We start from the raw sequence: 24,284 nt of genomic DNA, 5'->3' as shown, positions 1-24,284 counted from the left end.
AAATAAATCTGATCCCCTTGCAGTCCCTGCATAACTTGTTAGTGCTGTTTGAAAACACCTTACGATCACTGCACCTTCATCCTAGACGTAGTGCATCTGTATGACAAGGCCTTTGCAAACAAAGGAAAAACAGTGCACAAATATGCACTGGCAAGAATAGAAAGGAGTGGAAATATTTTGCATTAAATGAGGACCATGACTTGTGCTGCAGATACAAGAATTCTTAACAATAAACATACCATTGCACCCAGGGCTTGGCACCTGCAGTACGAGTAATGATGTAATCGCACGACATAACCCAGTAAGTATGTGCAAACAACCAAAGAAACTGGCTCTGGTTAAGCCACCACCTGCAAATTCTTCCGAACTCTGTGTGGATCCGGTTTCACAGCGGTCTCCACTGAAACATCCACTCGCCGTACTGGAGAAAACGTCTAGTGATTTAGATTCCATTCCAGCCCTGTCAAACATACATCTTCACTTTCAGACACCCCAGTATTCCCAGTCCCAAAGGCAGTCTCCCCATCCGGTTCTCAAACACTATCCAGATGCAGATCTCGCTCTCCCAAGATTCTGCCTTTTACTCATCTGAAACGTTCAATGCCTGTTTTTAATGATATGAAATGGATGCTAAATAAGAAGCTACCAAGCACACACACAGACATGGAGAACGCTGAGGAAAAATGACAGATAACTGTGATATGTAAAAACATTTATTGTTGAGCAAGTTTTCCACTTTACAGTGCCACCATACCAAGTGGTATATAACAGTACATAATATTTCCTCTTCTTGAGTCCAGAACTGTAGCATTAAGATGAATGACCTCAGCAGTTTGTAACGCAGGCTGAAGAGAGGTACACGAAAGCATCTCAGCTGGAACAGGTCTCACCAGCCTGAGATGGATGTTCCATTATACACATTTTAATGTTCCATTATCCAAGCATCACAGAAGAACAGGGAACTACCAAGGATCAACTTATGTCTGGACTTAGCTGTATATACGATAATTCTGTAAGGCTTAACATAGTTTATTTTTCTTTTTCTTTTTACAAGATGATTAAGACAATTCATGCTTAGTGAACCGTTGCATGTCCACGCATAAGAAACAGAGCAAATACAACAAATAATCAATGATCAAAAACATTTGGAAGAAGTAGCAAAATGGTGTATTGGTCCAAGTGTTCACATTTTAACTATGCAAATGTTCCCCTGTGCAATCCAGTTGACTCTACATGAAAAAATAAAAGCATGCTCTAAAGTTTTCATAGCCTTTGCATGCCGGTATCAAAATTATACATCAAAAGGCCCACAGCCAGAGAGGAAAAGCCTCATTTAGCCAAGAGGGTGCGTCTCAGAGATGAGGTCACGTATTAAACAGTATTTTATTCACATTTTCATTGCGACTGTGGAAATAGAAAAAGCTCTTGGCTGCAAAGGGGAGGCTATAAATTTCAACCAGGACTGGAATTCTCAGCATGGGCCTTTGTAAGGCAGTTCCTCTCCTAATCTTATTTTTTCCTTTAAGGTAATAAAATACAAGCTGAAGAACGTGAAATGAAGCAACCGAAACACCTTGGAAAGTGGTACAAATGGTAAACTGTCTTTGGCATGGTATTAGAAAAGCCATTGGAAGAAACTTTAAAAAATAATAACTTGGTCAAACTTGTTTAATTCCTCAATATGTCTTTCCTCTATCTTTTGGGGGCAGAGGGAACACACAGAATGGAGTATGTAACTGAAGCCCCTTAAAAACAGAGTCGGGGGATGGCTTGGCGTCAAGGGAAGACATCTCAAAATGACACTCGCGCCCAAACGGACATTTTGCACTATGCACTGTGCGACTGGCAAAGGTCAAAGCACAAATGGCAAACTCTGGTGATTATCCTCATGATTACTGCCTCTGCAGATCTCTGAGCTCTTATACGCACTGGTGAGTGAGCGTGTTTACAACAGTGGAGCTGAGAGAAGCAAGGGCTTTGAGCCACTGCTCTCTCACCACCCTCTATGAATCAGATAACCCCCCGTCTCTCCCACAACTCAAACCAGTACTGAAATACACCCCTCCACCCCCACACACACACTTTGACTAAAGCTCTGGCCAAAGAGACAACACAATACACCAGAGAGATGTGCGTGTGCACAATCGACCCTTTTAAGTACAATGCACTCTTACAGAGGGTGTGTCTGTTAAGCTATGGAATGACACGTCTCGATTACATAGCGATCGTTTAAAAAAAAAAAAGTGGATCCCGAAACAAAGTCCCTGTGACGCAAAGTTAAGAACATCTGCCCTACTGTAACCTAATTACAGTCAACTGTGAGGCGCTACTGTGCCAACCGTTTTTTTTTGTGCTTTTTTTAAAAACGTGGTTCTCAACAGCTAAAAAATAAAAGGCAACGTAAAGTCCCCAAACACTACTCTTGCGTGATGTCGGTTTTGATTTGCCCCCACCTTGCCACAACTACACTTAAAAAAAACATGTGCGACCCAAGCATAGGAGAAAAGAGGAAAAAACTTGAATGAAATCACTATTGCTAAAAAATATACATTTTATACCGCTATAATGATAATAACAACAATACTAAATCAGCATTAATGATGGAGAGGGGCTATTCCAGTCATGTCCCTTCTTCCCAGATAGGTGCTCTTCTAGGTGGCCTTGTTCCGCGGTTTGGCACAAGACAAGCAGTTCGGCTGAAATAATTCCATGGGGGCGCGGGGCGGCGTCCGGAGGTCCAGCGTCCCGGGCCTACGCGTCGCCCTCCACCCGTCTCCTGCGGACTGAGCAGACGAGAGAAGGTGGGGTTTAACCGAGGGTCGGCTGCGGGTAATCGGGCGCAGCCATGACGACCATCTAAACCACATCACACGTCACACATCACATGTCACAAGTGCTTCCTGGTAGTTACAGGGCTCCTCCCTCGTGTGGCTCACACACTCACCCCGCCAGCCCTTTAAAGTGAAATTCCTGAATTTAAACTCATCTCAGTGAAAGGTTTGCAGTGAGCACTCCAGGGGGTCAGAGTGAGACATGCTGAACCGTCAGTTACAGGCTTTATCCAGGCTCCGCTCCAGCCTTGTCCCAGCATGCTGTTAAAAACCACTCAAACGTGAAGGGAAAACACGGCAAAATATGGAGGTTATCGCGGGCGTGCGTCGGCAGAAAACCGCTAGGGAGGGACCTTGGGAAGGTCACTGGGCCTCGGGCGGCTGTGTGACAGAGGTCACCCGGTGTGCCTTCTGTAGTGCCGGGCTGGCACAGGGTGCGAGGGGCCTTTACCCACACACGGCCTGGCCCTGCGCTTGGCAGAGGAGCTGGGTGACTGAAGAGCTTGGGTTGAGGGGAGAGAGAGCACTGCGTGAGAGAAGGGTCAGCACTCTGTGTTCTGTACACTGCTGCTGAAAGCACCAGTAATTCAGTGTGCAGCTGAATCTCATTCTGGCCCTTCCTGCTGGTTTGAGTGCCAGAGAATTATTATTATGGCTCAAGACCCCTCGTCGGACGAAAGTGGCATTTGTAATGATCACGCTATGGTCTCTAGGAAAACCTTCATTGAAGCGCAGACAATAAACCGCTTAATGTTATCAATGATGTCAAGCGACATAATATGTTTTCCGTTCTGTGTTTGCTTTTGGAAATTACTGGGCACAGATCCAACGGCAAACGGAAAACACACACTCCTTACAAGTACCTTACATCATGGCACTGTCCCAGTACTGCTATAACAGCAATACTGACAGCTCATTAGAAGTCATGAAATTCTGTGCAAAACCTAGAGCCGAAAAATAAGATGGCACTGCTTTTTATTTCATCTTTAATTGACCAGTCTCACTGAGAATCTGATACATTTTGCAGGAGTTGGATGCTGATACTCTGAAACAGGCTAGAAATATCGCATTGCAGTTTTTTAAAGGGTAATAAGAATAACTCCCGCCATGGTGCGTATAGGCGATCTTTTGTCTTTTCTATTCCTTAATCCTACCTGATGCGGTACTAAACAAAACTAAACTTTGAAGAAAAAAAACATCACCGGTGTCAATTGGGCGCTGATAAGATAGCAAGTCAGCAACAAGGCCGAGCAGCTTCCATGCAATCGAAAATACAAATCGCATGATCACACAGAACCCGTACGACCATGCTGCTGATTGGCTGTCTTATCAACACCCAATAGATATCATTGATGTGTTTTTTTTTTAATCCCGGAAGCATTTCACATGGCCTCTGCCGGGCTGGTTGTTTACTACCGCACCAATTATGATTAAAGAAAAAGAAGCCCATATGCCCCAAGGCTGCAGTTATTATTACGCTTTAAAAAAACACTCTGATATATACTGCAGTCCCTGCAGTAACACAGCAGCGCTGGTTCAGTAAAAGCTCCACCCGCAGCGACACACGTGACAGCGCACGGCGAGGTCATACCCAGGTCGTTGTTCTTGGTGATGGCGGCCGCGGCGCGGGCTCTCGGGCCCTGCTGGGTGAAGTGGTACCCGAACTTGATGACGCTCGTGTTCTGCTCCAGCATCTTGGCGATCTCCATCTCCACCGTGGTGCCCAGCTGCTGCCGCTGTTTCAGCCAGAGAGGAAAAATGACAAAGCGTTAAGCCGCGTAGCGACCCGCCGGCAGCACCGCCACGCTGAGGGTTCTCTACACACCAAGCGTTGACCACGACGACAGTACCGCCATCGCATCTGATGTGTTAATACACATACTATCATTATTCTGTCTGTTCTCTCGGAAACTGGCACTCCTTGGGAAACGGCTGCTGAAACGTGATGCACCACCACTGCCGTGGCTTGACTATCCAAAACGAATTACTGATTGGGATCAAAATAGAAATCCAAACTGGCAAGTCAAAATATCCAAACGAAATATCCAAATAGTGAATGTAGTACACATAAAGAGTGGCAGCTCAAACACACCTGCAGATGACCTGACGCCTGACCCCTGACCCCTGACCCTGCGACCCACCTGATTATCGATCTTGATCTCCATCAGCGTGTCGTTGTCTCTCAGGGCGTCCACCAGGGCCTGTATGCCAGAGCCGGTGATGAAGTTGGACTCCAGGTTCAGGCTCTTTAAGCTCTTGTTCTCTCTCAGCATGTCTGCAAAAGCCTGTGAAGAAATGCCATGGACCTGTGTCAGGATCTATAGGAACCAGCAGCCAAGCGGCCAAAAACAGCAAGCGAAACTGGTCCAGACTTCTGCCTTTGCCGTTAAACTCCTGCCGGAGAACGGTGCTCACCACGGCGATGGGGTCGTTGCTCCGCGTTGCCGCGAGGCTGAACTTCTTCACGTGCGTGTTCTTCTCCATGGCCTTGGCGTAGTCCTTCAGCGTTGGGATTGGAATGTTCTGCAGGATGGAAAAGCGAAGAGAATTACACATCAAACTGCAACCAGGGAAATGAGAGCACGTTTCGCGTTCTCAAGAGAGAGGGGGGTACCTTGATGTTATTTAGATTGACTTCGGTCAAAGCTGCGTCGTTGGACTTTATCCTCTGCAGGGTCTCTTCCACGTTGGTGGGGTTTGGCGGCTCGTCGAAGACGGGTTTGACTTTTTCCCCTTTAACGACGTCTGAGAAAGAGAGGTCATCAGTGAATGTGCTCACTCTCACCCAACGCAAAACCATAACTGATCTGCACATTTTATTCACAGTATATTCCAGCCGCACTCATATATTCCATTCTGTAAGTGGAGGGAACCACAAATACTTAAATTTTCCACAGTATGTTCCAATGAAGCCCCTCACCACTACTGCTTGTACTGGTATACTCACTGTTGTAGCCATCTCTGTTAGATCCATCGTAGCTTTGTGTGCTTGTGACCAGCGTGTGCACACCGAGGATAGCTGGAAACAAAATCGAGGCAATCCAGTCATTTAAAAAAGTTAACGTTGTTTTATTTTATTTTATTTGGAAAACACAGCCCTAAATGGTCATGGGGACAATAAATATGTGCAAGCTGCCAGCTGTCTGCGAGTAACTACAGCAACTGACAGCACGGACACGCAAATGTCTCCTTTTCTCTGACATCAGATGGACCCTGGCAGCAACAGAAAGACCAATAGGCAGCCAAGTCCAGCATTTAGAAAAAAAAACTGAAAACGATTTTATGTCTTAGCCACGCTGCATTTAGATTCTTAAGAGGACATAATACATTAACAGACTATTTTTGTAGCAATGCATTTGACTGAATGGAAGTTTTATCCAATGAAATGTCCCCAGAGGTGTGTCTCAACCCGCCCAGCAAGTGAAATTTAAGAAACGCAGGGGCTGTGGGAGAAAAGCCGTCCATGATAAAGGGAGCCTTTAGAGAGAGTCAAACTAAAAGGAGTGAAGTACAGTTCTACAGAAGTTTTTGGCACGGGGGCCCTGTCGGACAGAGGGGTCTCTGTGTAACTTCATTCTCTCCCATCCTGTGCAATGGACAGGCAACAGAACAGAGGCGTACACTGTAACTGAACCCAAAAAAAAGACAGAATACCCCCCCAAAACAGATGCAGTGCGGTCAATTAAGTCAAACGCACAACAAGCCTGGCATTAAAAGAGCAGCTAAAATCCCAGGAAGGGAAACTGCACCTCATTGCCGGGTGTTTCTCTGGTTCCCACACTGCTGTTAAATGATTAACGGTCTGGGATCTCACCTGCAAGGTCGCACAGCTCAGTGTCGGTGGCACTGGAGAGGGCTTCCTCCAGCTCCGGGTCCAGAGTCGTAATTTCTTCCTGGCGTATGTCAATTGGCTTTTGTTTGGGCACCCACGCCTTACCTACGAAAGTGAAGTAAATACCAGCGCTGAATAAAAGCTGCAAAACGACAGCATCAAGCACACACCCTTTACAGCAATGAGCACTTTGGAATGGTCAAATCAAAATCCTAATGATTTGCAGTACTTTACTGGAACTTAATTTAGACCCTAGTTCCTGCGGTCGAAACGCATTGAGTTCCTCAAAAGGTTCCTAGTTCCGGGGTAAAGTTCCTGGGGTGGAAACGCGGCTTTATATTCTGCCCATTGTTTGTGGTTTGTCCAACTATGTTTAATACAATTTTACTTTCTATTGAACTTTTCCAGAAAACTTAAAATAAATGCTATGCACACATTTGATAAATTCAGTTTTGATAAAGAGGAAGCATATACAGATTTCAGAGAAACATTCCAGACTGTTTGACAATGACATTACATTGCTGGCATTTAGCAGACAGTTATCCAGAGTAACCTTTTTACATTTTAAAAAACAAGGTATCTATTTATGCTGCTGGATATATACTGAAGCAATTTGGGCCAAGTACAGCGTTCAAGGATACAAGGGCATGACAGTTTCCTACATGAGAATCAAACATGCAACCTTCAGGCTTTTAATAAGGACTTATGATAACAGGGAACGCAAGAAATGGCAGATGTTCAGACCATTGCTTGTGGTGCTTGTAACTCGGTTGTAATATTTTAGTTTGAATATACAAAATCAATTAAATTTGCAGTCAAATTCAAACTGCATGAGAAACTCCAAACATTTCTATTTCTAGGTGTGTGTGTGTTTCCTGTACTGTATTTCACATTCACTGTCATAAAAACGTAATGCTTCTGCATTCTACACAGCAGCCTAGCACAGGCCTAGAGTTAGATTGCCAGAGGCACCAAAGAATAGTGAATAGTGAGCTATTTTTAAGACTATTTTCTGCTTCCCCATGAGAACATGTGACAGAAATCCACATTGAATTCTTCATGTAGTTAACTGGAAAAGTGACATTCCACACTTTGTGCAGTTACCTTCAACCAAAGAAATAGTGTAAATAAATAAATAAAATTCATCTGTGTGCGTGTGGGTTATTGTTTTTCCCGAGGACATTCAATCGGCTTCATTTCTCAGTGTCGTTTCAGTAAGCGGTAACGTTGTGCTTCCCAGCTGACTAAAATCACATGCAGGACGGGCTTCATACAGGCTGTGTACAGACAATGGGAGTTTTGACCCTCTCCTGTGGAAATTAAGCGCTAAGGAGAAGGAAATTAACATATGAAGTGCTGAACACCAATGCCCTGGCAAAGTTCTCACTGTACCCTCCTTACAGAACACACAACTATGCAGCAGATAAACTTGCATGTTCTTCTCCTGTTGCCCCATGGCGTGGTTTGGCTTCAATGGGCTCCCACAAGAAATGGTTTAGATATGACGTGTCTTACGTGTATGAATGTTAATGAGTGCAGGATACACACCCACCCTGTCCTTGTCTGCTGAACAGGTCACAATAATCTAATAGTGTTTGTTGCAATTGAATGACTACAACTGGGTTAAAAACTTGAAAGAAACATTAAGAAGACAATCGATTGTTACTTCTGGGGAAAGTAACCACAACTGAGATGTCATTATTGGCTTCATCTCGACTGCTCTCCTCAATAATCATCATGATTTTCCTACAGCAGGTTTTCCCACATCCTGCTTTCAAAACTTTTCATTTGCTTGCCTGAATGTACTGAACAACGTTTAAATGTCGTCACTAGATTTTTCTGTCCGGTTCTGGGAACGGCATGTAATAAATAACTGGAAGATGACAGCAACAACATCAAACAACAATGTGTGGGGGCGAAGGACTTGGTAAAAGCCCTGAGGTGAGTTACTAGAACAGCCAGGCTATACGTGTAGCCTTCAGACCATCACTCTTCCCATGATGCCTTGTTTTTGAGTAAATAGCATAGCCTGTTCCGACATTACTATGGCTTCCTGTGTTTATTGAACTGCAGAACTTCAGCCATGCACTCAGGGGCTCTCAGGAAGGCGATTAATGCACATTAGCTCCCCGTCTTTTGACCTGCGGCTAATGTTGTTTTTATTCCTGCCTTCCTTTTTAAAGCGCTTACGGCCATTCATCCACAGAAAAGCTTTATGGGTACAGCCTTTTCCAGGCGCTGTACAGAGAGAGGGGTTTAGGGCACCGTTTAAAAAATACTCGCTGCCAACGAAATGAGTCAGACTGACTTAAGGGGGATTCGTTCACAACCATTACAATTCATCTTCAGGATGATGTCAAAAACAGATGTGCATTTCTAAAGACTTCCTGCTGAGAAGCACCATGCCCCGAAGGCCTTAGGGTGAGCAACAATGCGTGGAAGCGTATGGAAAAACCTGTGATCCTAGCAGAGGGTTTAAACTTTAAGCCTTACACGCTATACATTGGGTTCTCAGGTAATTAACATTGTTTGCTTCATACTGCAGGTGTCCTAGTCACCCCTCTCCAGCAAATAGAGGGCCATGACTTCAGAGTGACTTCAGTGCAGAGGAAGGCATTACCTCACTTGCACCACACATTCTGCGCAGTCAGGATGTACACAAGTTATCACACGGCAGCCGGGTTCCTTTGTGTACCCGTCCTTTCACAATCTGGAATCAGAAACGTCAGCCGTTTCTTTTCTAAGGGAAACAAAATTCCACAAGGGGCCGGATATCTTACATGCAAAACACACAAGGGGCCACCAAGCGGCAGACAAGAATCTCCAAGCCTTCAAGAGAACACAAAATGTCAACAAACAAAAGCTATTGTGTAAATACAAGGGAAAAGGGCAAATTGGGGAAATGGTCGAACGGGGAAAAAAATTATAGTACAACCAAGTACAGTACGACGGAACATTTAAAATGTTGTGTTTGCAAATCTACAATGGCTAAAAAGGGATAAAACAGATATAAAACGTATGATTCATCTAAGCATTATCAGATAAGCTTTAGATATCCTTCAGCATCTTCATTCCAAGAAGGAAGAGATTTTTTAAGGAGGGAAAAAAAGAATTTGAATTATAATTATCACAATTTTGCTGAGAAACCAAATGCTGAGAAGGCCATACTACGGACATCTGAATTGCATTTGGGGCGATGGCTCGAGCGTTAACGTGCTTGCTTCCATACGTAACTCCTGCAAGCCATGTGAAAAATGCGAGAGTTCACCGCGGTGCTGCTTCGAAGGCCTGGGCTCTAAAGGGAACAAATGGCAATGCGTTCAGAGCTATTCACCCAGGACTCCCACTGCTGAACAAACAGGGAGTTCCCAGATCCTGCAGCTGATACAGAAGGCTGGACTGCTTAATTACAAGAACGCCTCGTGCAGATTGGTGAGAACCATTTTCCTAGATGCCCCGTGGGGCAAAAAACAGAGAGGGAAAAGTCAGGCTTTTGTCAACATGGGATCGTTATCCTTTTTGTCTGTTTTTCCCCGGTGATCCCATATAACTGCTGCGACCTCAACCTGAGCAAAATCATGGGCCACCATTCCTTCTCAAAGCCGCCTGCGACCCTTAAACCAAGAGAGGTCAGAGGCCTTGGAGGGTTTCCACGGCGATGGTGGTGCTTCCAGGCCCAGCGCTGGGCATCTGGCTGACGCGCCCGCCCTGCTGACCCCTTGCACTTCCTCTTTTCCGACTGTCGGTCTCTTGTGCCGTTGGATGAACGAAAACATCGTTCCTCCCTTTTAAAAAACGGGGAGCGAGGCATGAGATTCTCATCAGTGATACTCCAGACAGCCCTCTGTTTGACTCCTCGGGGGGTTCTGTGTAACCGAGGACACGACTGGCTGCGTTGTGCAATCCAAACTGACAGCCACCGCGAGAGTCGTTAGAAGCTGAAGCAGGAACAAACATGAAATGCGCCACAGGAAGAAAACTTTGGTCCAAGCTCCATGTGCAGCTTTGGTTCTTGGTTCTAGTCTTACTGTTCAAACCAGTTGCATAAACATTACCATTGACCAGCACAAACGGGGATCTCTCATTTTCATTAGAAGTCACTCCAAAACAGCCCAATTAAAGCCGCCCACCCCCGGACATCAAAGAGCTTCAAATATGTGGCCTCCGCCTCCAAAGCGGCAGCCAGCGCTGTCAAGCTCAAGTCTGTTGCCGTGGAAACCGACAGCTATGTTTAACAGAGAGAAGTCAAGCTGTGGGGCCGGTGGCCATTCTGCACGGTCTTTTTCCCCCACCCCAGGCCCCCTCCCCCACCCGCAGATCCAGCTCTGGGGCCACAACGCTGTCGCTGTGGGACTCCTGAGCTTCCTGAGAGACCTGGCAGCACACCAATCGGAGAGCAATCACTGAACTTCCTGTGGACTCCCCAACGACCGCCAGTGCAGGCATCCAGGGAAGTATATGGAGACCCGGTGCTGCACTTACTCATTCTGACACGCGCCAGTCGGATTAAAACTCCCCATTCAGCTGCTCGTTTATCTGTACAATCATCATTTAGCCAGTTTGCCCACATTCCCTCAATTAAAAAACCCCCAGAAAAGATTCTTCATCTTCAAAGTTTCCAACAGTGGAAGAGACTGGGATCCTCGTTGTCAAATTGCTCATATCTTCAGAGGGAACGATGTAGAAACGATGTGCCTAGCCACCTCACATTAACTGAAAGCCAGTACTCCCTCTAGCATTTTCTAACATGCATACATTATAAAATCTACCTCAACCCACACCAAGTGGAAATGTGAGAGCTTACGAATATAAATTTGGAGCTAGGAATTCACTTTTAGTCCATACTTTTTTTGACATGAGAATACATTTTATTGCACCCCCAAAGTAAACTGTTAAATGACTGAATCTGGACATTAATGCTTGGGGCCTCCAATCAGACCCCTTCCCTGGGTTAGTTCATTTAGAATGCTGTCCGTGCTTTTGAGTTTACGGATAAGGTATCGGCTAATTAATAAGTTACCTAATCAGAATGACTGAATGGGGCTGTGAGCTTGTCCTCTTCAGAGCCATGGGTAGTGCTTAGACAGCGACATTAAATCAGCACTGCATGTTTGCCCTCGCTGCTGCGTACACAAGGTCCTCGTGACAGGGTAAAAAAAACCATCCCGCAGGCGCTCCATTACCGCCGAGCCGCGCCGCCTCTCCAAGGTCACATCTCAGCTCTGAACGGCACAGCCCGGAACCTTCTACACGTCTCCACCAATCGCACCACAGGGAAGGACTGAATGTCTACAGCAGCTCGTGAACCTTTTCAGCATGTAAATAATACTAAAAGACCCTCTCTTAAACCGCAAGCCAGGCAATCATATATAGACACACATATATAAATGCAACTTAGTAGGCCTACTTCAAGGGATGTTCAAGCTTTTTGGGAAATGTGCATTTTTGGCTATCTTACCCACAGTTGGACGATAAGATCGATACTAATTTTATCCCTGTGCACCTAGTACAAAAATATTAGACAATATATACCGGTTGCATGCTAACTACAGCACCTCTATGAATGGGTGAAAAGGAAAGCAATGTTGTGAGGCGACGGAAACACAAGTGAGAGTTAGGGGTTGCCAGGTTTGCCTGTCACTGACTGAACTTGCACTCCCACTCCCACTCCCACTGCAGCCAAAAGTACTGCATACCGGGCAATCCCAAACTCAAGCTTCAAGAGCCACAGCACAGCTACTAATCACTGTGTCCAGTGGATGAAAAAATGGTTATTTGTCAAATATAGTTGTGAATGTACCTGCCTCTAAAACTACTTCTTTTACGTTGTTCTTCTTCCTCGTAACAAACCCTAGTTATAAAGTGTAAATAATTCAGCTTTTGGAGATGCTGGAAGGTGTACTTCAATCACAAATGAGTTAGCATGCAGCCCATTCATTGTTGAATATTTTTGTACTGGATAGGCTACTCAGACATGAAATTGGTATCAATCTTACTGCCTAACTCTGGGTAAGATAGCCAAAAGGAGAATTTCCAAAAACCTTGGACTATCCCTCTGCAGGGTAAAAATGCAGTGTCCTGTTTGGGAATTGGCTCTGTAACTTCATGTCACAGGCCAACATCCATATGCACTATTTCACACTGACTCCCCAATGTGCACTCAGCAGGAAGGCTTAGACATAACACCCACATTTAAAAGACCATTACAAGCCTCTGTTACTGCCAAGTTATCTGATAATCTCCACCAGTAAATCCCTCCAGTCAACTGTAAGAAGCTTGAATATCAAAATACAAATAAACTAATGCTAAGATTTTATCCAGAGCAGTTGTGTGCGTGCGTGTGTGTGTACCAGTGCTTGTGTACACGCACATAGACATTTTGCATAACTAGGATAAACATAAAGTTCAATGCAACCTAATCCAGATCCACAATCAATGTTCCTTTCTGTGAACACATTAAGGTCAAATGTAATTTTCCACTGAACACATTGGGTAAGGAACCTGGAATGTGTCGTGTCTGCCGCTAACAGCTCTGGCTAACAGCTCTGTCCAACCCAATTCATCCTCTGTCCGTCTCCCTGGGGACCCATACTCATGGCTCAGGAATCCCTCTGGCTACATTCCAAACCGCGAACACATAAAAAAAGAACATTTCAATTTGAAGATGCTGGGGGATATAGTTTGTTTAAACTCAGCTTCCACATTAACCTTACAAACTCTGCTGACCATGTTTTATAAATGAGTCATGATTTATAAATGAGCACATAAAAATCTCCTTTTAAAAACTGAAAAAAAAACATTTTTCACAGCTTACTACTCCCACAGAAATACAACTGAAGTGTTTTTTTGCTAGCTTGCAGACAAAGTGAGATCCAATAACACACAAGACAAAATGTTGTGGAAAACCTCTTTGACTTTACCCCCCCATATTGCAAAAAGTATTCTTCTTGCAATATAGGGAAGTGAAAAAGATGGCTGACAGTGTATGACGGTCTGTTTTTTTTTCCAAATAACCTGCCCACTGCACTTTACTCAGACCTCCACCCTCAACACACACATATATTTGTAATCAAGAACGTGACTCATCTTTCTACAGTCTCTCTCTCACTCTGACACGCACACAGCAAGCACTAAGTAGCGGAAGATCAATCCTATAACCACAAGGAACTGACACATTCGCTCTGCTAGGCAACAAAGTCTACAAACAAACGTTGACCTATCAAAGCTCAAAGTCCGCCTATGACTGAAACCCACACACAGGCGCACACGCACATGGGTGCACCCACATGGGTGCACACAGACACACACACACACACAAATACACGGGCACACACACACACAGCAGAGTTATTACAGAGTTATCAGTCTGCATAACGGCCCACACATCTGTGCTTCCCACCACAGTGGATGAGAAACACGCATTGATACCAAGTTACATAATTCAGGAGAAATCCATTTGGGTCTGAAGCTGTGGCAGCGGAGCCCAGACTGAAATGGAGCCCCAGCATACCCATGAGTTTGAGCACCTGACCAACCTGGTGCAGAGCAGACCAGTAGCTGAGAACAAGCACTCCACACCCTTAATCCCTCTAATCTGGGATTAACCCATCTGAGCATATTAGAGTGTCCATGCCCTACCCCATACACCCACCCCTGGGCAAAACTGAACAGATGTAGCTATGTTGCAGTATAAAATCAAGCATCACTTTGCAGCTGTAGCTAAGCTTACACGCACACAAAAACACACGCACGCATGCACATGTGCAGGCACGCAGACACAGACACACACACACAAACAAACAAGCAAACAAACAAGACACACAGACACACAAGCACACAGACACACAGTTTTGCATAGTTTACAGAGACTGTGCTGAAACCGCATTAGTGCATGGTTTTGTTACCACCCTCAGCTAACGTGTCTCGCATTGAAGGTAATGTTTTCCTACTCTCATCGCATACGGCCATTCCCTTCCCTAATCCTTTGGGGAGCCGGGCAACGATTCATCCAGATTTTCTGTTTCTGACATCCAAATATTACGTGTGCTGTTTGGGCAATTAGCTTTGAGCAGGCTGGGTAACAGAAATTATGCCTGCTGGGCGAATGGTAGCTTTGATTTTCCACTGACATTATTATTTTTCATTTTTTGGCTCCTCTTAAGATATTAAGTAGTACATAATTAATTATGTTCCACTCAAACCTAATCTAGATACCGAACCTGTTTTAAGTGCTGTTAATGCATGAAAGGTCGAGTGTCATTTTCATGATGTCACGTCTGTCGCCGGAAAGCTCGGTTCAACACAATTCACCCAATTCATTTGAGTTTCTGCCATCATCATTAGTCATTTTGACACTGCCCCTCCCCCAGAAGACACACCTTTCCTCTCCCCAGTGAAAGGGACCACATCCTCTCGGTCCTTATACGCCAGGGCCTCCTTCTCCAGGTATTTGAGCAGCTGTTCCCGGTCAAAGGCACCGGTGTCAGATTTACTGGTCTGATCCTTCTGTCTCAAACCAGCTGGCAACAGTGCATTCTTGGAAAAGAAGGAACACAAAGGACATAACAACGTCAATTCATCCTTTCTGGTGCTATTGCTGAAGTGTTGGACAGTTTTACAATGACAATCAGATTAAAAGACAATAATACTTCCTACAATCAGGAAGACAGGCTCCCATTTATAAACAATTATTTACACAAACAAACGTTTGGCAGTCAGCAAACCTACTATCAAGTATATTTATTATAGACATTACTTGACTGATTCGGGATATCCGATTACAAACAGCCTGTATCTCACTGCTATTTGTGTCTAGCCCTTCTCAACAATGTCTCAATCTCAACTGTGTCACTGCCGTCTAACTCCCCATCTCTTTCCCATCTCCCCCCTCTGACTCAAACTTGCCTCCTTCTCTCTCTCGATCATCTGATCTACCCACTGTTCTCTCCCTCACCTCGGGGTCCATGTCCTCCAGAGCAATTTCCAGTTGTTTGAGCTCCTCCTCGGACAGGTTGTCGAGGAGCACATCTTCGTCGATGTCCTTGTACTTCTCCAGTTCCTTCTGGAAGGGGAGCGCCATGGCTGCTTCGGGCGGGTGAGGCGGGTCACGCTGCTGGGTGCTGACTGCTGTACCGAGACGTCTTATTCAGGATCCTTGTGACTGGGCCCAGTGTGTCAGGCTGCGTATCTGCACAACAGATAACAGTCACGTTTCAGAAAACAACATCGTGATGCAGAACTCTCGAGTAGGGCTTACGGGACGTGTTTTCCCATACTTCCATGCACGGCAGAACTGATGTTGCTTATTCCTAGGAGACGGGCTGACCGTCTCTCATCTGACCCTTGGCCTCGCGCGCGGAAACGCATCACTGTGACACGGCCCAGTGGGGACCCTGGTCTCAGGGTGACGTAACCTCAAGCTGAACTCTGGGGAGAAGTGCTGTCCAAGAGTACAAGGGAGAGCTGGAGGGGGCGACTATTATTGTACATGAGAGCACCGGTGTTCACTGCTGTTAACAGCACGTAAACCAGGCCAGCTGCCCACCTCCAAAAAGAAACGTCTGCACTGAAAGTCTTTAGCGCGGCAAACGGGAAACTGTCAAGCTAAAGCTAGTTATGACAGTAAATTACTTTCACTGCGTCTCTAATGCAGAAACGGTTGGTTATCATTTGATCACTCCACTTCAGTGTTTGCCACCATTTTACCACAGGCGTTCCATTAGGGTATCAAAGCAAAGGAACAAGTGGACAAAGCACTGCTGATAACTCAGATATGAATACAGAAAAAAACATCCCCAGGAAAACTCTGATCATAACTGGGCAGCTGTGTCTCATTAGCCAGAAATAAAATATTCATTTGACCGCAAATAATTTAACAACCATGAATTGAGGAACACTTAGCTAACTGACCTTCAAGTTCTGAAGAATCAGCAAGCCCTGTGGGCAATTTGTTAAGCATTTTAAATTTAGCTATATATTTTCCGGTACATAAAGACCATAAAGACACATTTTCAGCAATTATGCAGATGGAGATTTAACTCCAGCTTCTATTCTTTAATACAGGAGCACACGAGTTGATGAGTCACAAGCGTTCATACGGTACAAACGGTCTTAAACAATCAAATCTCACATTGAATATAAAATGTGATAAATATCCAACCCCCATTAAAATTAAAACAAAATAAAATGATTCAAGTGCTTCCATAAACATAAAAAAGAACAACCTGCTCACTGCAGAACTTATGATTGAACAAGGAGGACAAAATGCACCCTCCAACAAAATGAGGGACACTTGAGCCTCAAATAAGGCCTTTGAAAACATGTAATCCCAAATCCCACACAAGTGTTCCACAGCCAGCCATGAAGAGAGGACCACTAGAGGAGCGTTTCATCTCAATTCTTGCTCCTCCAAAGAGCTAACAAAAGAAAGAGAACTAAAATGTGCTTGAAAGACATCAAAGAAAGGAGCGGCCTTCAAATCGCAACAAGAAAACTCACTTTGCTTTGCACAAATTGAAATATATATATATATGGTTAAAAAATAAATACAATATATATGGTTCAGAAAAGCATTTAAATACAGGAAATTGTGACAGCTACATTGTGTCTGCACATGCACAACAAGTCTGTTGATATCTCCATTATAACCATCTTGCCAAAGTCTTGTGCAAGATCCCACTGTGAGACAGTCAGTATGAAAAAACATTTCACATAAAAAAACAATGAAATATAAGGTAAATATTTAAATATAAGGTATTTAATACCAGTTTACACATCATTAATTGCCAAATTTCTTATTTTCATAAGGAAAATGACATCAGTGATACACTACTATACAAAGATAGTGAAATTTGTTTCAGCAGTAATTTGATGAGGGGAGGCAGCTTTCTGATGTAATGAAAATGGATACTCATCAAAAAAAAGAAGCCTCTTGGCCCTATCCATGATAATCCCCTTAATGTGTTCCATTTTCACAGTTAATTAAATGCTTTCTGTTTTTTGTGCTTATAACAACGTACAACTTGGCTTTGTTTCTGGAACTGTTGAGTAACTTACGTAAGCTATAAAAGAGCCAAGGAACTAGAGGGTCTGGGTCAACTTGGCTGTAGGACCACACTGAATTAATTGTACTTTGAAACTGCACAGCTTATAGGCCTATTTTAAACAGGACGCTTTTTCATAAATGCCAATAGACAGTGTTGTCAAAAACACTTTTTACAATGCACAACATGCCCCATAAGTCCCTTTACTCCTGGGTGCAGTGAAACGAAATGGTGCCCTTTGGGGATTAATTAAAAACCGAGTTGCCAAACAAACATGTAAAACAACAGAGCAACTGCAAATGGCTATTTGCACCGCTTTCCGCAAAGGCAGTATGCATGCTAAAACATAAGGAGCCTAACCTCATCACAACTGGTACCATACAATTCTCTGTGCAGAAAACAATAGACTCCTCCATACCACAGTACTGAAACACAGCATTACAAACTAAAAAAATTATGAACAATCAGTTATGAACATGACTGCTTTTACCAAGAATTTTTGCACAAAAACATTTAAAAATTAGACTAAAAGCAAGGCATCTTCCATATCCTACATACTGTCAAATCCTTCGGCACATTTTCCAGTCTGCATTATTAATATTCCAACCTCTTACCTCAGCGGGCTACTAATTAGAAATACACAGTTATCACCTCTACTCCAGTGATGTGATACTATTTAAAGTCCCTCATCCTTCTACTGAATTTGGAAAGCTGGGTTTCAGACACTTTGCACCATACAGTCCAATGCAGTTTTGTGAAGGAACATTTTGTCAAATTCTCATTTCCCTGGTCAAAAGTAATAATTTCATTTCCCTCATTTCCCTGGTCTCAGTATAATACTGCGTTAAATTAAATAACTGATCTTTTAAGTGAGCCTTCAGAACTTTATATTTTATCTTTACAAAAACTTTGGACTTGAAGTGATGAACGCAGTCCAAGTTGGCAAAGCCACAGTTTTATGGATAAACAGGAAATTGCATGAAAACTAAATGATGTCTTTGTGCTGTGTTTTCAGAGAAAATCCAAACAAATCATCATTGCTACGGGAGCTTAATTTCATGGCGTTTCTTAACACTGAGACACTCTCAGCTGAGAAGATAATGAGACATAAGGGTATCGTGTGGGGTGGGGATGGTACTTTAGGGAACAGATTTCATAAATTTCTAATGGGGGGTGTGTATGGAATTCCTCAAGTCAAGCCCGGTCAAAGTCTTTCACCTCTGCTTCTCTCCAGTAATCCTCCTAAAAAGTCAGAATGCCAGACCCCATAACTCAGACCAGCCATTATACTAAGCCCCCAGATAAAAAGACTTTCAGCAACCTGAAGTGCATCACTTTGAGCTGGCTGATTCGTCCATTTTGCCTACCTTTACACAGAATAAACCTTTGAGGTTGCTGTACTCTCCTGTCAGGTCTTAAAGCTTACCATACATAAAGGCTTGATTCATGGAACATTTTACTACTGAGCAATGGTATGATGCATTGAAAATTCTCTGGATTTAGACAATGGACTCTTTTGGTAATTTCCAAGAGAGTAAAGAAAGTTAAACTACATAAAATTGACTCTTTTGGTACATATAACAAGAACATGTAAAACGTGTTAGTGACAAGAGCATGCCCTGATGAAATCATGCACAGACTCAGGAGTTTCCATTATATGTCTGAATGGAATGTTTCATAATGGTCACAGTGAATGCGCCTTGTCACTCAAAAATGTGCTTCCTTTCATCAAGCCGAAAGTGCAGTGCTTAGAAAATATGGCAAGTATTAAGAATAGAGGCATGAGGTCATACAGAGGGTGTGGCCTGATAGGGACAGAATAAACATGAGGGGTCTGATTCGAGCTCCAGCACACCTGCAGGGCTGTGCAGCAGGGCAATGCTGCAGGGTTGTGCTGCAGGAAGATCATTCCCATCTGCACACACTCACATGCTGCCTGGACAGCTCAGGGCCTCTAAGGTTCTGTTTGTTTTTCTTTTTTCCATGAAACGTCCCATTAAACCCAAGTTTCGAAAGAGATCCCCAACACTGAAATGGATTTATGCTGGTATGAAGGGGGAAAAAATCATCTAATTATGCAAGTACTCAGCTTGCAAGTGAAGACAGCTGTGTTTCCAAAAAAAGTCTGTTCCGAGTGGCTCTCTCCGTGACATTGTTTGCTGCAGCATATTGTTCGCATTTTCCATGAAGAACGTCCAGGAAAAATATAGTGATAACTGTGTGGGATAGAAGGGTGGGGGAGATGCATCTGTCCAAATCACTTGGCCATCATTTCATTTAAGAAACTTTCAGGGACTCCCTGGTCAATCCCATGAAATCCAGTAAGAAAACCAGCATGCTAATAAAACGTTATCTCATCTGCCCTATAAATCAAAAGCAGGATCTGGCACCACTGCTGCATGCAGTTACCTATAAAGGCTAACATCTGTTAGGCCAAGTCTTATTATTTATGTTGTTAATTAGTTCATTATTTATTAGAAGACATTATAAGGCCATTTTTTAATACTCTCTGAGAAGCTAAAATAAACAGGCATCAGGCAAGTAATGCACATTTATGCACATTTCAACAAAAAGCAGTATTTCAAAAAAAAAAACTTTATACTCACATACACATCACTGACTTACAACATTACTTTAAATCTAGCCTATGTTACTTGACTTTGCCCAGTTGGTTAAATACCTGGTTAATGGGGAAATACACACGCTTGAAACATAACCATGAAAAGATCACAGTGAAACATTACCTCACTCTATCTGATATAAGCATGCGATACAGAAAAATGACCCACTGACTGATCTATGACTGTAAGCGTTAACGGACAGAAAAGACCAGACTCATTAAAGAGAAAAGGTCCGACACAAGAATTTAGCGTCAGATTAAATAATGCCAGCATTATCCGGAACATGAAATGCTTTTCCTTTCAATTTATGTGTAATAGGGCCTGCAAGACTAAGAGATTTTACTATGGTTAGGTCCTTCTTTTTAAACAGTTTTCTTTATATATAAAGCCTCCACATGCAGAATGCTATGGATACATTTATGGTGATGTGTGGAAATTTCTCTGCATAAAGGAACTTCTGCTGGCAAGTGAAGCAGTTGGGGGATCTTAAAACTAGCGAAACTGATGAGGTAAACCATAAAAAGCCATTAAATCTATTTTTAAATGAAACGCAGTGCTCGTGTGGTGTTGTTCTCTATCCCATCTGCTCATAAAACTTGGCACGTAGTTAGTGAAATTAACTAAGGACGTAGACCAATAAACAGGCTAATTCCCATCCCCCGCATACAAAAACGATGAGGTCATATTCAAATTTCAAAAATGGCATTCATTTGCCACTGTAATGCAAATACAATGTTCCAATATATTGCAGCATGGAGGGGAGGAAATCAGTGCTTAAAATCGATACCAGTATAGTGAAATCTGGACACTTTTACAAACTAAATAAAAGGTTGTAATGGAGTGAAAATCAAGGCAATCCAGGATTGAGAGAAAATTCATATAGCAACAGTTCCTATGTGGCCCCTAACTACATTACACAAAACAACTTATGAATTAATTCAGGCCGTGGTGGGAACTAGTATTTTAAAGCACTAATGAATGTAAAAAGAAAATGTCACCTAGTCACAGTCCATTAAACTTTTTTAAAGACATTATTATAGCAAATTATCATGTTGAAAGTAGGAGACATTTCAACATTAAGCTTGAGAAACTTTGGTGAATTATTTAAAGGAACACCATTAACAATCCTGGCGGCGGTACCACTGAATGCGGGAGAAAATGGGTGGAGGGCAAAACGCAATTACGACATTATCACAAAAACCAAAAAAACTCCAGAGTTTATATTTAGAGTGGCTCACCCCTAACACTGCCCCAAGGGTACTGAACAGATGTTCCCGCCCCTGCTCTCTGCGTCCCCACCCTTCCTCAAAACACACTGGAACTGTTGTGTTAGCCCATACAGGGGACCAGATGGAGTGGTTCAGGCTTCTCGTGTTTACGGCACTCACTTCACATTCTTAGTTGCACTTAGTGGCTTGATGAGCAAAGTGGATGGGAAAACTGAGGTTGGGGGGGGGGGGGGGGGGAAGTCTGGTCAGCCCAAGACTGTGCAGGATTGATGCATCTGCGTCATGTAAAAAGGTGTAGTAATGCTGGCGTCCTTTAACTTAAGTGCCCGCCCCTAACAGTAAGCCAACATGCTGTATTCTGCAAGGTTAATTCTGCACAGGACCAGCAAAGAATCACAGACACTTATATCAGGTGCAAGGGCCAATATGCAGAGCAGGGGCAGAGGGAATGGGATAAGGCCTACACATACAATAAAGATCTGAAATTAATTATTTGTATATTCATATTTCTAAGTCACTTTGGTGCACTACACAAAGGGGGGGGGGGGGGGTGCACAGTGTTGCTGAGCCTACTCATCTGCCTCTCTACACGCATGCAACGCTCACAATCAATGCAGTAGTGCGGCTCACCCAGGATTCAAATCAGCAGTGTTTAAGAGGCAATTACTAATTTGACTGAGCCACTGAATTGTCTGAAGCCATCTCTCACTGAATGAAACGAAAATACTATTTTCAATTAGATTGTACTCATTGCTTAACAAAAAAAATCACATTAAAAACATCAGCAGCAGACTTGGAAGCTGTTTGCACAAAAGGGGATAAAACTTGAGTTTCCACCATATTATAATAACTTGTGGAAAGGATGACTACTGTGAAAAGCCTTGCTTTTGTAATAAATTATATGACGTCATGGACACAGTACCTATGGCTTCATGGAATATTTAATTAGATCGCACCATCCAAAGCATCCTCACATCGAAATAGAAAACGATCTCGTCAAACCTGTTTACAAGTAATGCTGACTGCTCCGGTTAACACGAAACACACCAGAAATTCCAGGAGTCAACAATGAAATTTATTTCCGGCAGCAAACTTCGAAAGACCTTCAGGTCAGAACTGATTTAACTAGTTCTCTCTGGACGCGTTTTCTACGGGTCAGTCAGACCACACCCATTTAACAGAGCACACTATAACAAAATCGATTTATAAATAAATACCCGCTTGAGATCGACAGACTACTAGAAAACAGCAAACGTCAACGTCACCAGTCATCAGTAACACAGCCATCCACCTCTAAACCAGAAACACTGTAAATCAAGGAAAATATAAAACTGTAACAAATCGTTTCCAGTGTGACTGACGACATGGCGAGACACAGTGTGCTACATAAAAAGGAGCCATACAGTTCTGTGAAATCATCTGCATTCGCCCTGCTGTGGTGTACACAATTTTGCTACATGATGTCTGCAACCCATACCATCGCCTTCTCTTGAGTACGTCAATCAGGAGATCAAAATGAGTTCTGGTGAGGTTGCGATAGATCGGGTGGGGGTCGTTGAGTAAAGACGCAACAATCTGCACTGCACATTGACTCTAGTGATGGGATGAGTACTGACTAAACACAATTGTCTAGGAATTCCAGCGGATGTCTCGTGTATCCTCAATGAAGCTGTCCTGTGGAAAGCATCTTAGAAAATTGCATAATAACCACCCGATAACAAAAATCGTGCCCATACATGAAAAGGCATGGTCTGGAAATTAAACTGGACAAGCATGTCGTTAAATGGTCATGTCTTCGGTTTTAAATATAATTTACATCAGCAAGTCTCACGTTGAAAATGTGGAAATAATGTCAATATCTCCAGTATTTAGCTAGATGAATGAAACTGTCTACCAAGCTATGCTGTTTACCAAGGAAGACATCAGTAGTGAATACACGCCTAGTCAATAGCCAACTTCAAAAACACATCACTAACGTTAGTCTACGACTGCCTTCCTTTAGTTAGCTAACCCATAGTTCATTATTTACGGTAAAAAGATAGACAGTTGCAATCTAACTAATTCAGAATGGTCAAACACGCAATATAGACTCGACATTATGAGTTAGCCTAACTTACCACACGAGAAATCCATTAGGGTTTGCTACTCGGTGAGACAAGAACAATGCCAAACGCTAAGTGAGAACACTAGCCTAACTACCATAAATTCTATCATGAGCATTATCTGCTCTCCATTGATAGTAGGACTCGAATATGCTCGAGAGCCACGTAGCTTACTTGCTAACAAGTTAACTGACAAAATTTTTTTATAAACTTTACATTTCTGAGCCAAAAAAAACTCTGAGTGAGCATATTAATTTCAGGCAAACACCACAAAGTTGAGTTTGATTAGCTATCTAACTTATATTATCTAGTGAGTTAGTTAGTTGTCAGTCAACTACTGGCTGGCTACAATACATAGCTATGCTATGTGATTTCACCGTCCGGTTTAGTTATAGCTCGTAATTCTAAAACATTATCTTTTCTCTTTACTCTTACCCAAACGCTTTGGTTCCAGACGACCACGGGCAGACTCGATATAGCTATTTGATTATCACGCTTCTTTATAGCACGAACTTGAGAACTTGAACTGACCAAACAGCATTTCCTCAACAGCCTTCTGCTCCCTCGCACTGTACGACTCCCAACAAGGGCGGTGACACAGGAAGACTGTAATTGGAGACATCTAGC

The 24,284-nt window shown here is 43.3% G+C and overlaps 1 protein-coding gene across 1 annotated transcript; it reads right to left on the bottom strand.

Annotated features, from left to right (window-relative positions):
• Positions 1–695: 695 nt before the first annotated feature.
• LOC118227719 (tropomodulin-3-like) lies at positions 696–24,255 on the bottom strand. The gene is made up of 10 exons (XM_035418527.1): positions 24,093–24,255; positions 15,617–15,850; positions 15,042–15,198; positions 6,646–6,768; positions 5,779–5,850; positions 5,446–5,576; positions 5,247–5,354; positions 4,973–5,116; positions 4,423–4,567; positions 696–2,783 (listed from the first exon to the last, which is right to left on the bottom strand). Exons 2-10 carry the CDS (start codon positions 15,740–15,742, stop codon positions 2,752–2,754), a joined length of 1,038 nt encoding a protein of 345 aa, XP_035274418.1. The 5' UTR covers positions 15,743–15,850; positions 24,093–24,255; the 3' UTR covers positions 696–2,751.
• Between the last annotated feature and the right edge of the window lie 29 nt (positions 24,256–24,284).

The sequence above is a fragment of the Anguilla anguilla genome, chromosome 5 (assembly GCF_013347855.1).
Source record: "Anguilla anguilla isolate fAngAng1 chromosome 5, fAngAng1.pri, whole genome shotgun sequence".
Taxonomy (NCBI): domain Eukaryota; kingdom Metazoa; phylum Chordata; class Actinopteri; order Anguilliformes; family Anguillidae; genus Anguilla; species Anguilla anguilla.
Note: the sequence above shows the minus strand (reverse complement) of the source record. Positions and strands in the feature narration are given on the sequence as shown.

What these genes read in the sequence shown, in the direction of transcription:
- LOC118227719 (XM_035418527.1), bottom strand. Translation starts at nt 15,742, where the DNA reads ATGGCGCTCCCCTTCCAGAAGGAACTGGAGAAGTACAAGGACATCGAC. An exon ending in TGAGCTGTGCGACCTTGCAG is followed by an intron (nt 5,851 to 6,645) that starts GTGAGATCCCAG and finishes TTTTGTTTCCAG; the next exon opens with CTATCCTCGGTGTGCACACG. An exon ending in GCAACGACCCCATCGCCGTG is followed by an intron (nt 5,117 to 5,246) that starts GTGAGCACCGTT and finishes ATTTCTTCACAG; the next exon opens with GCTTTTGCAGACATGCTGAG.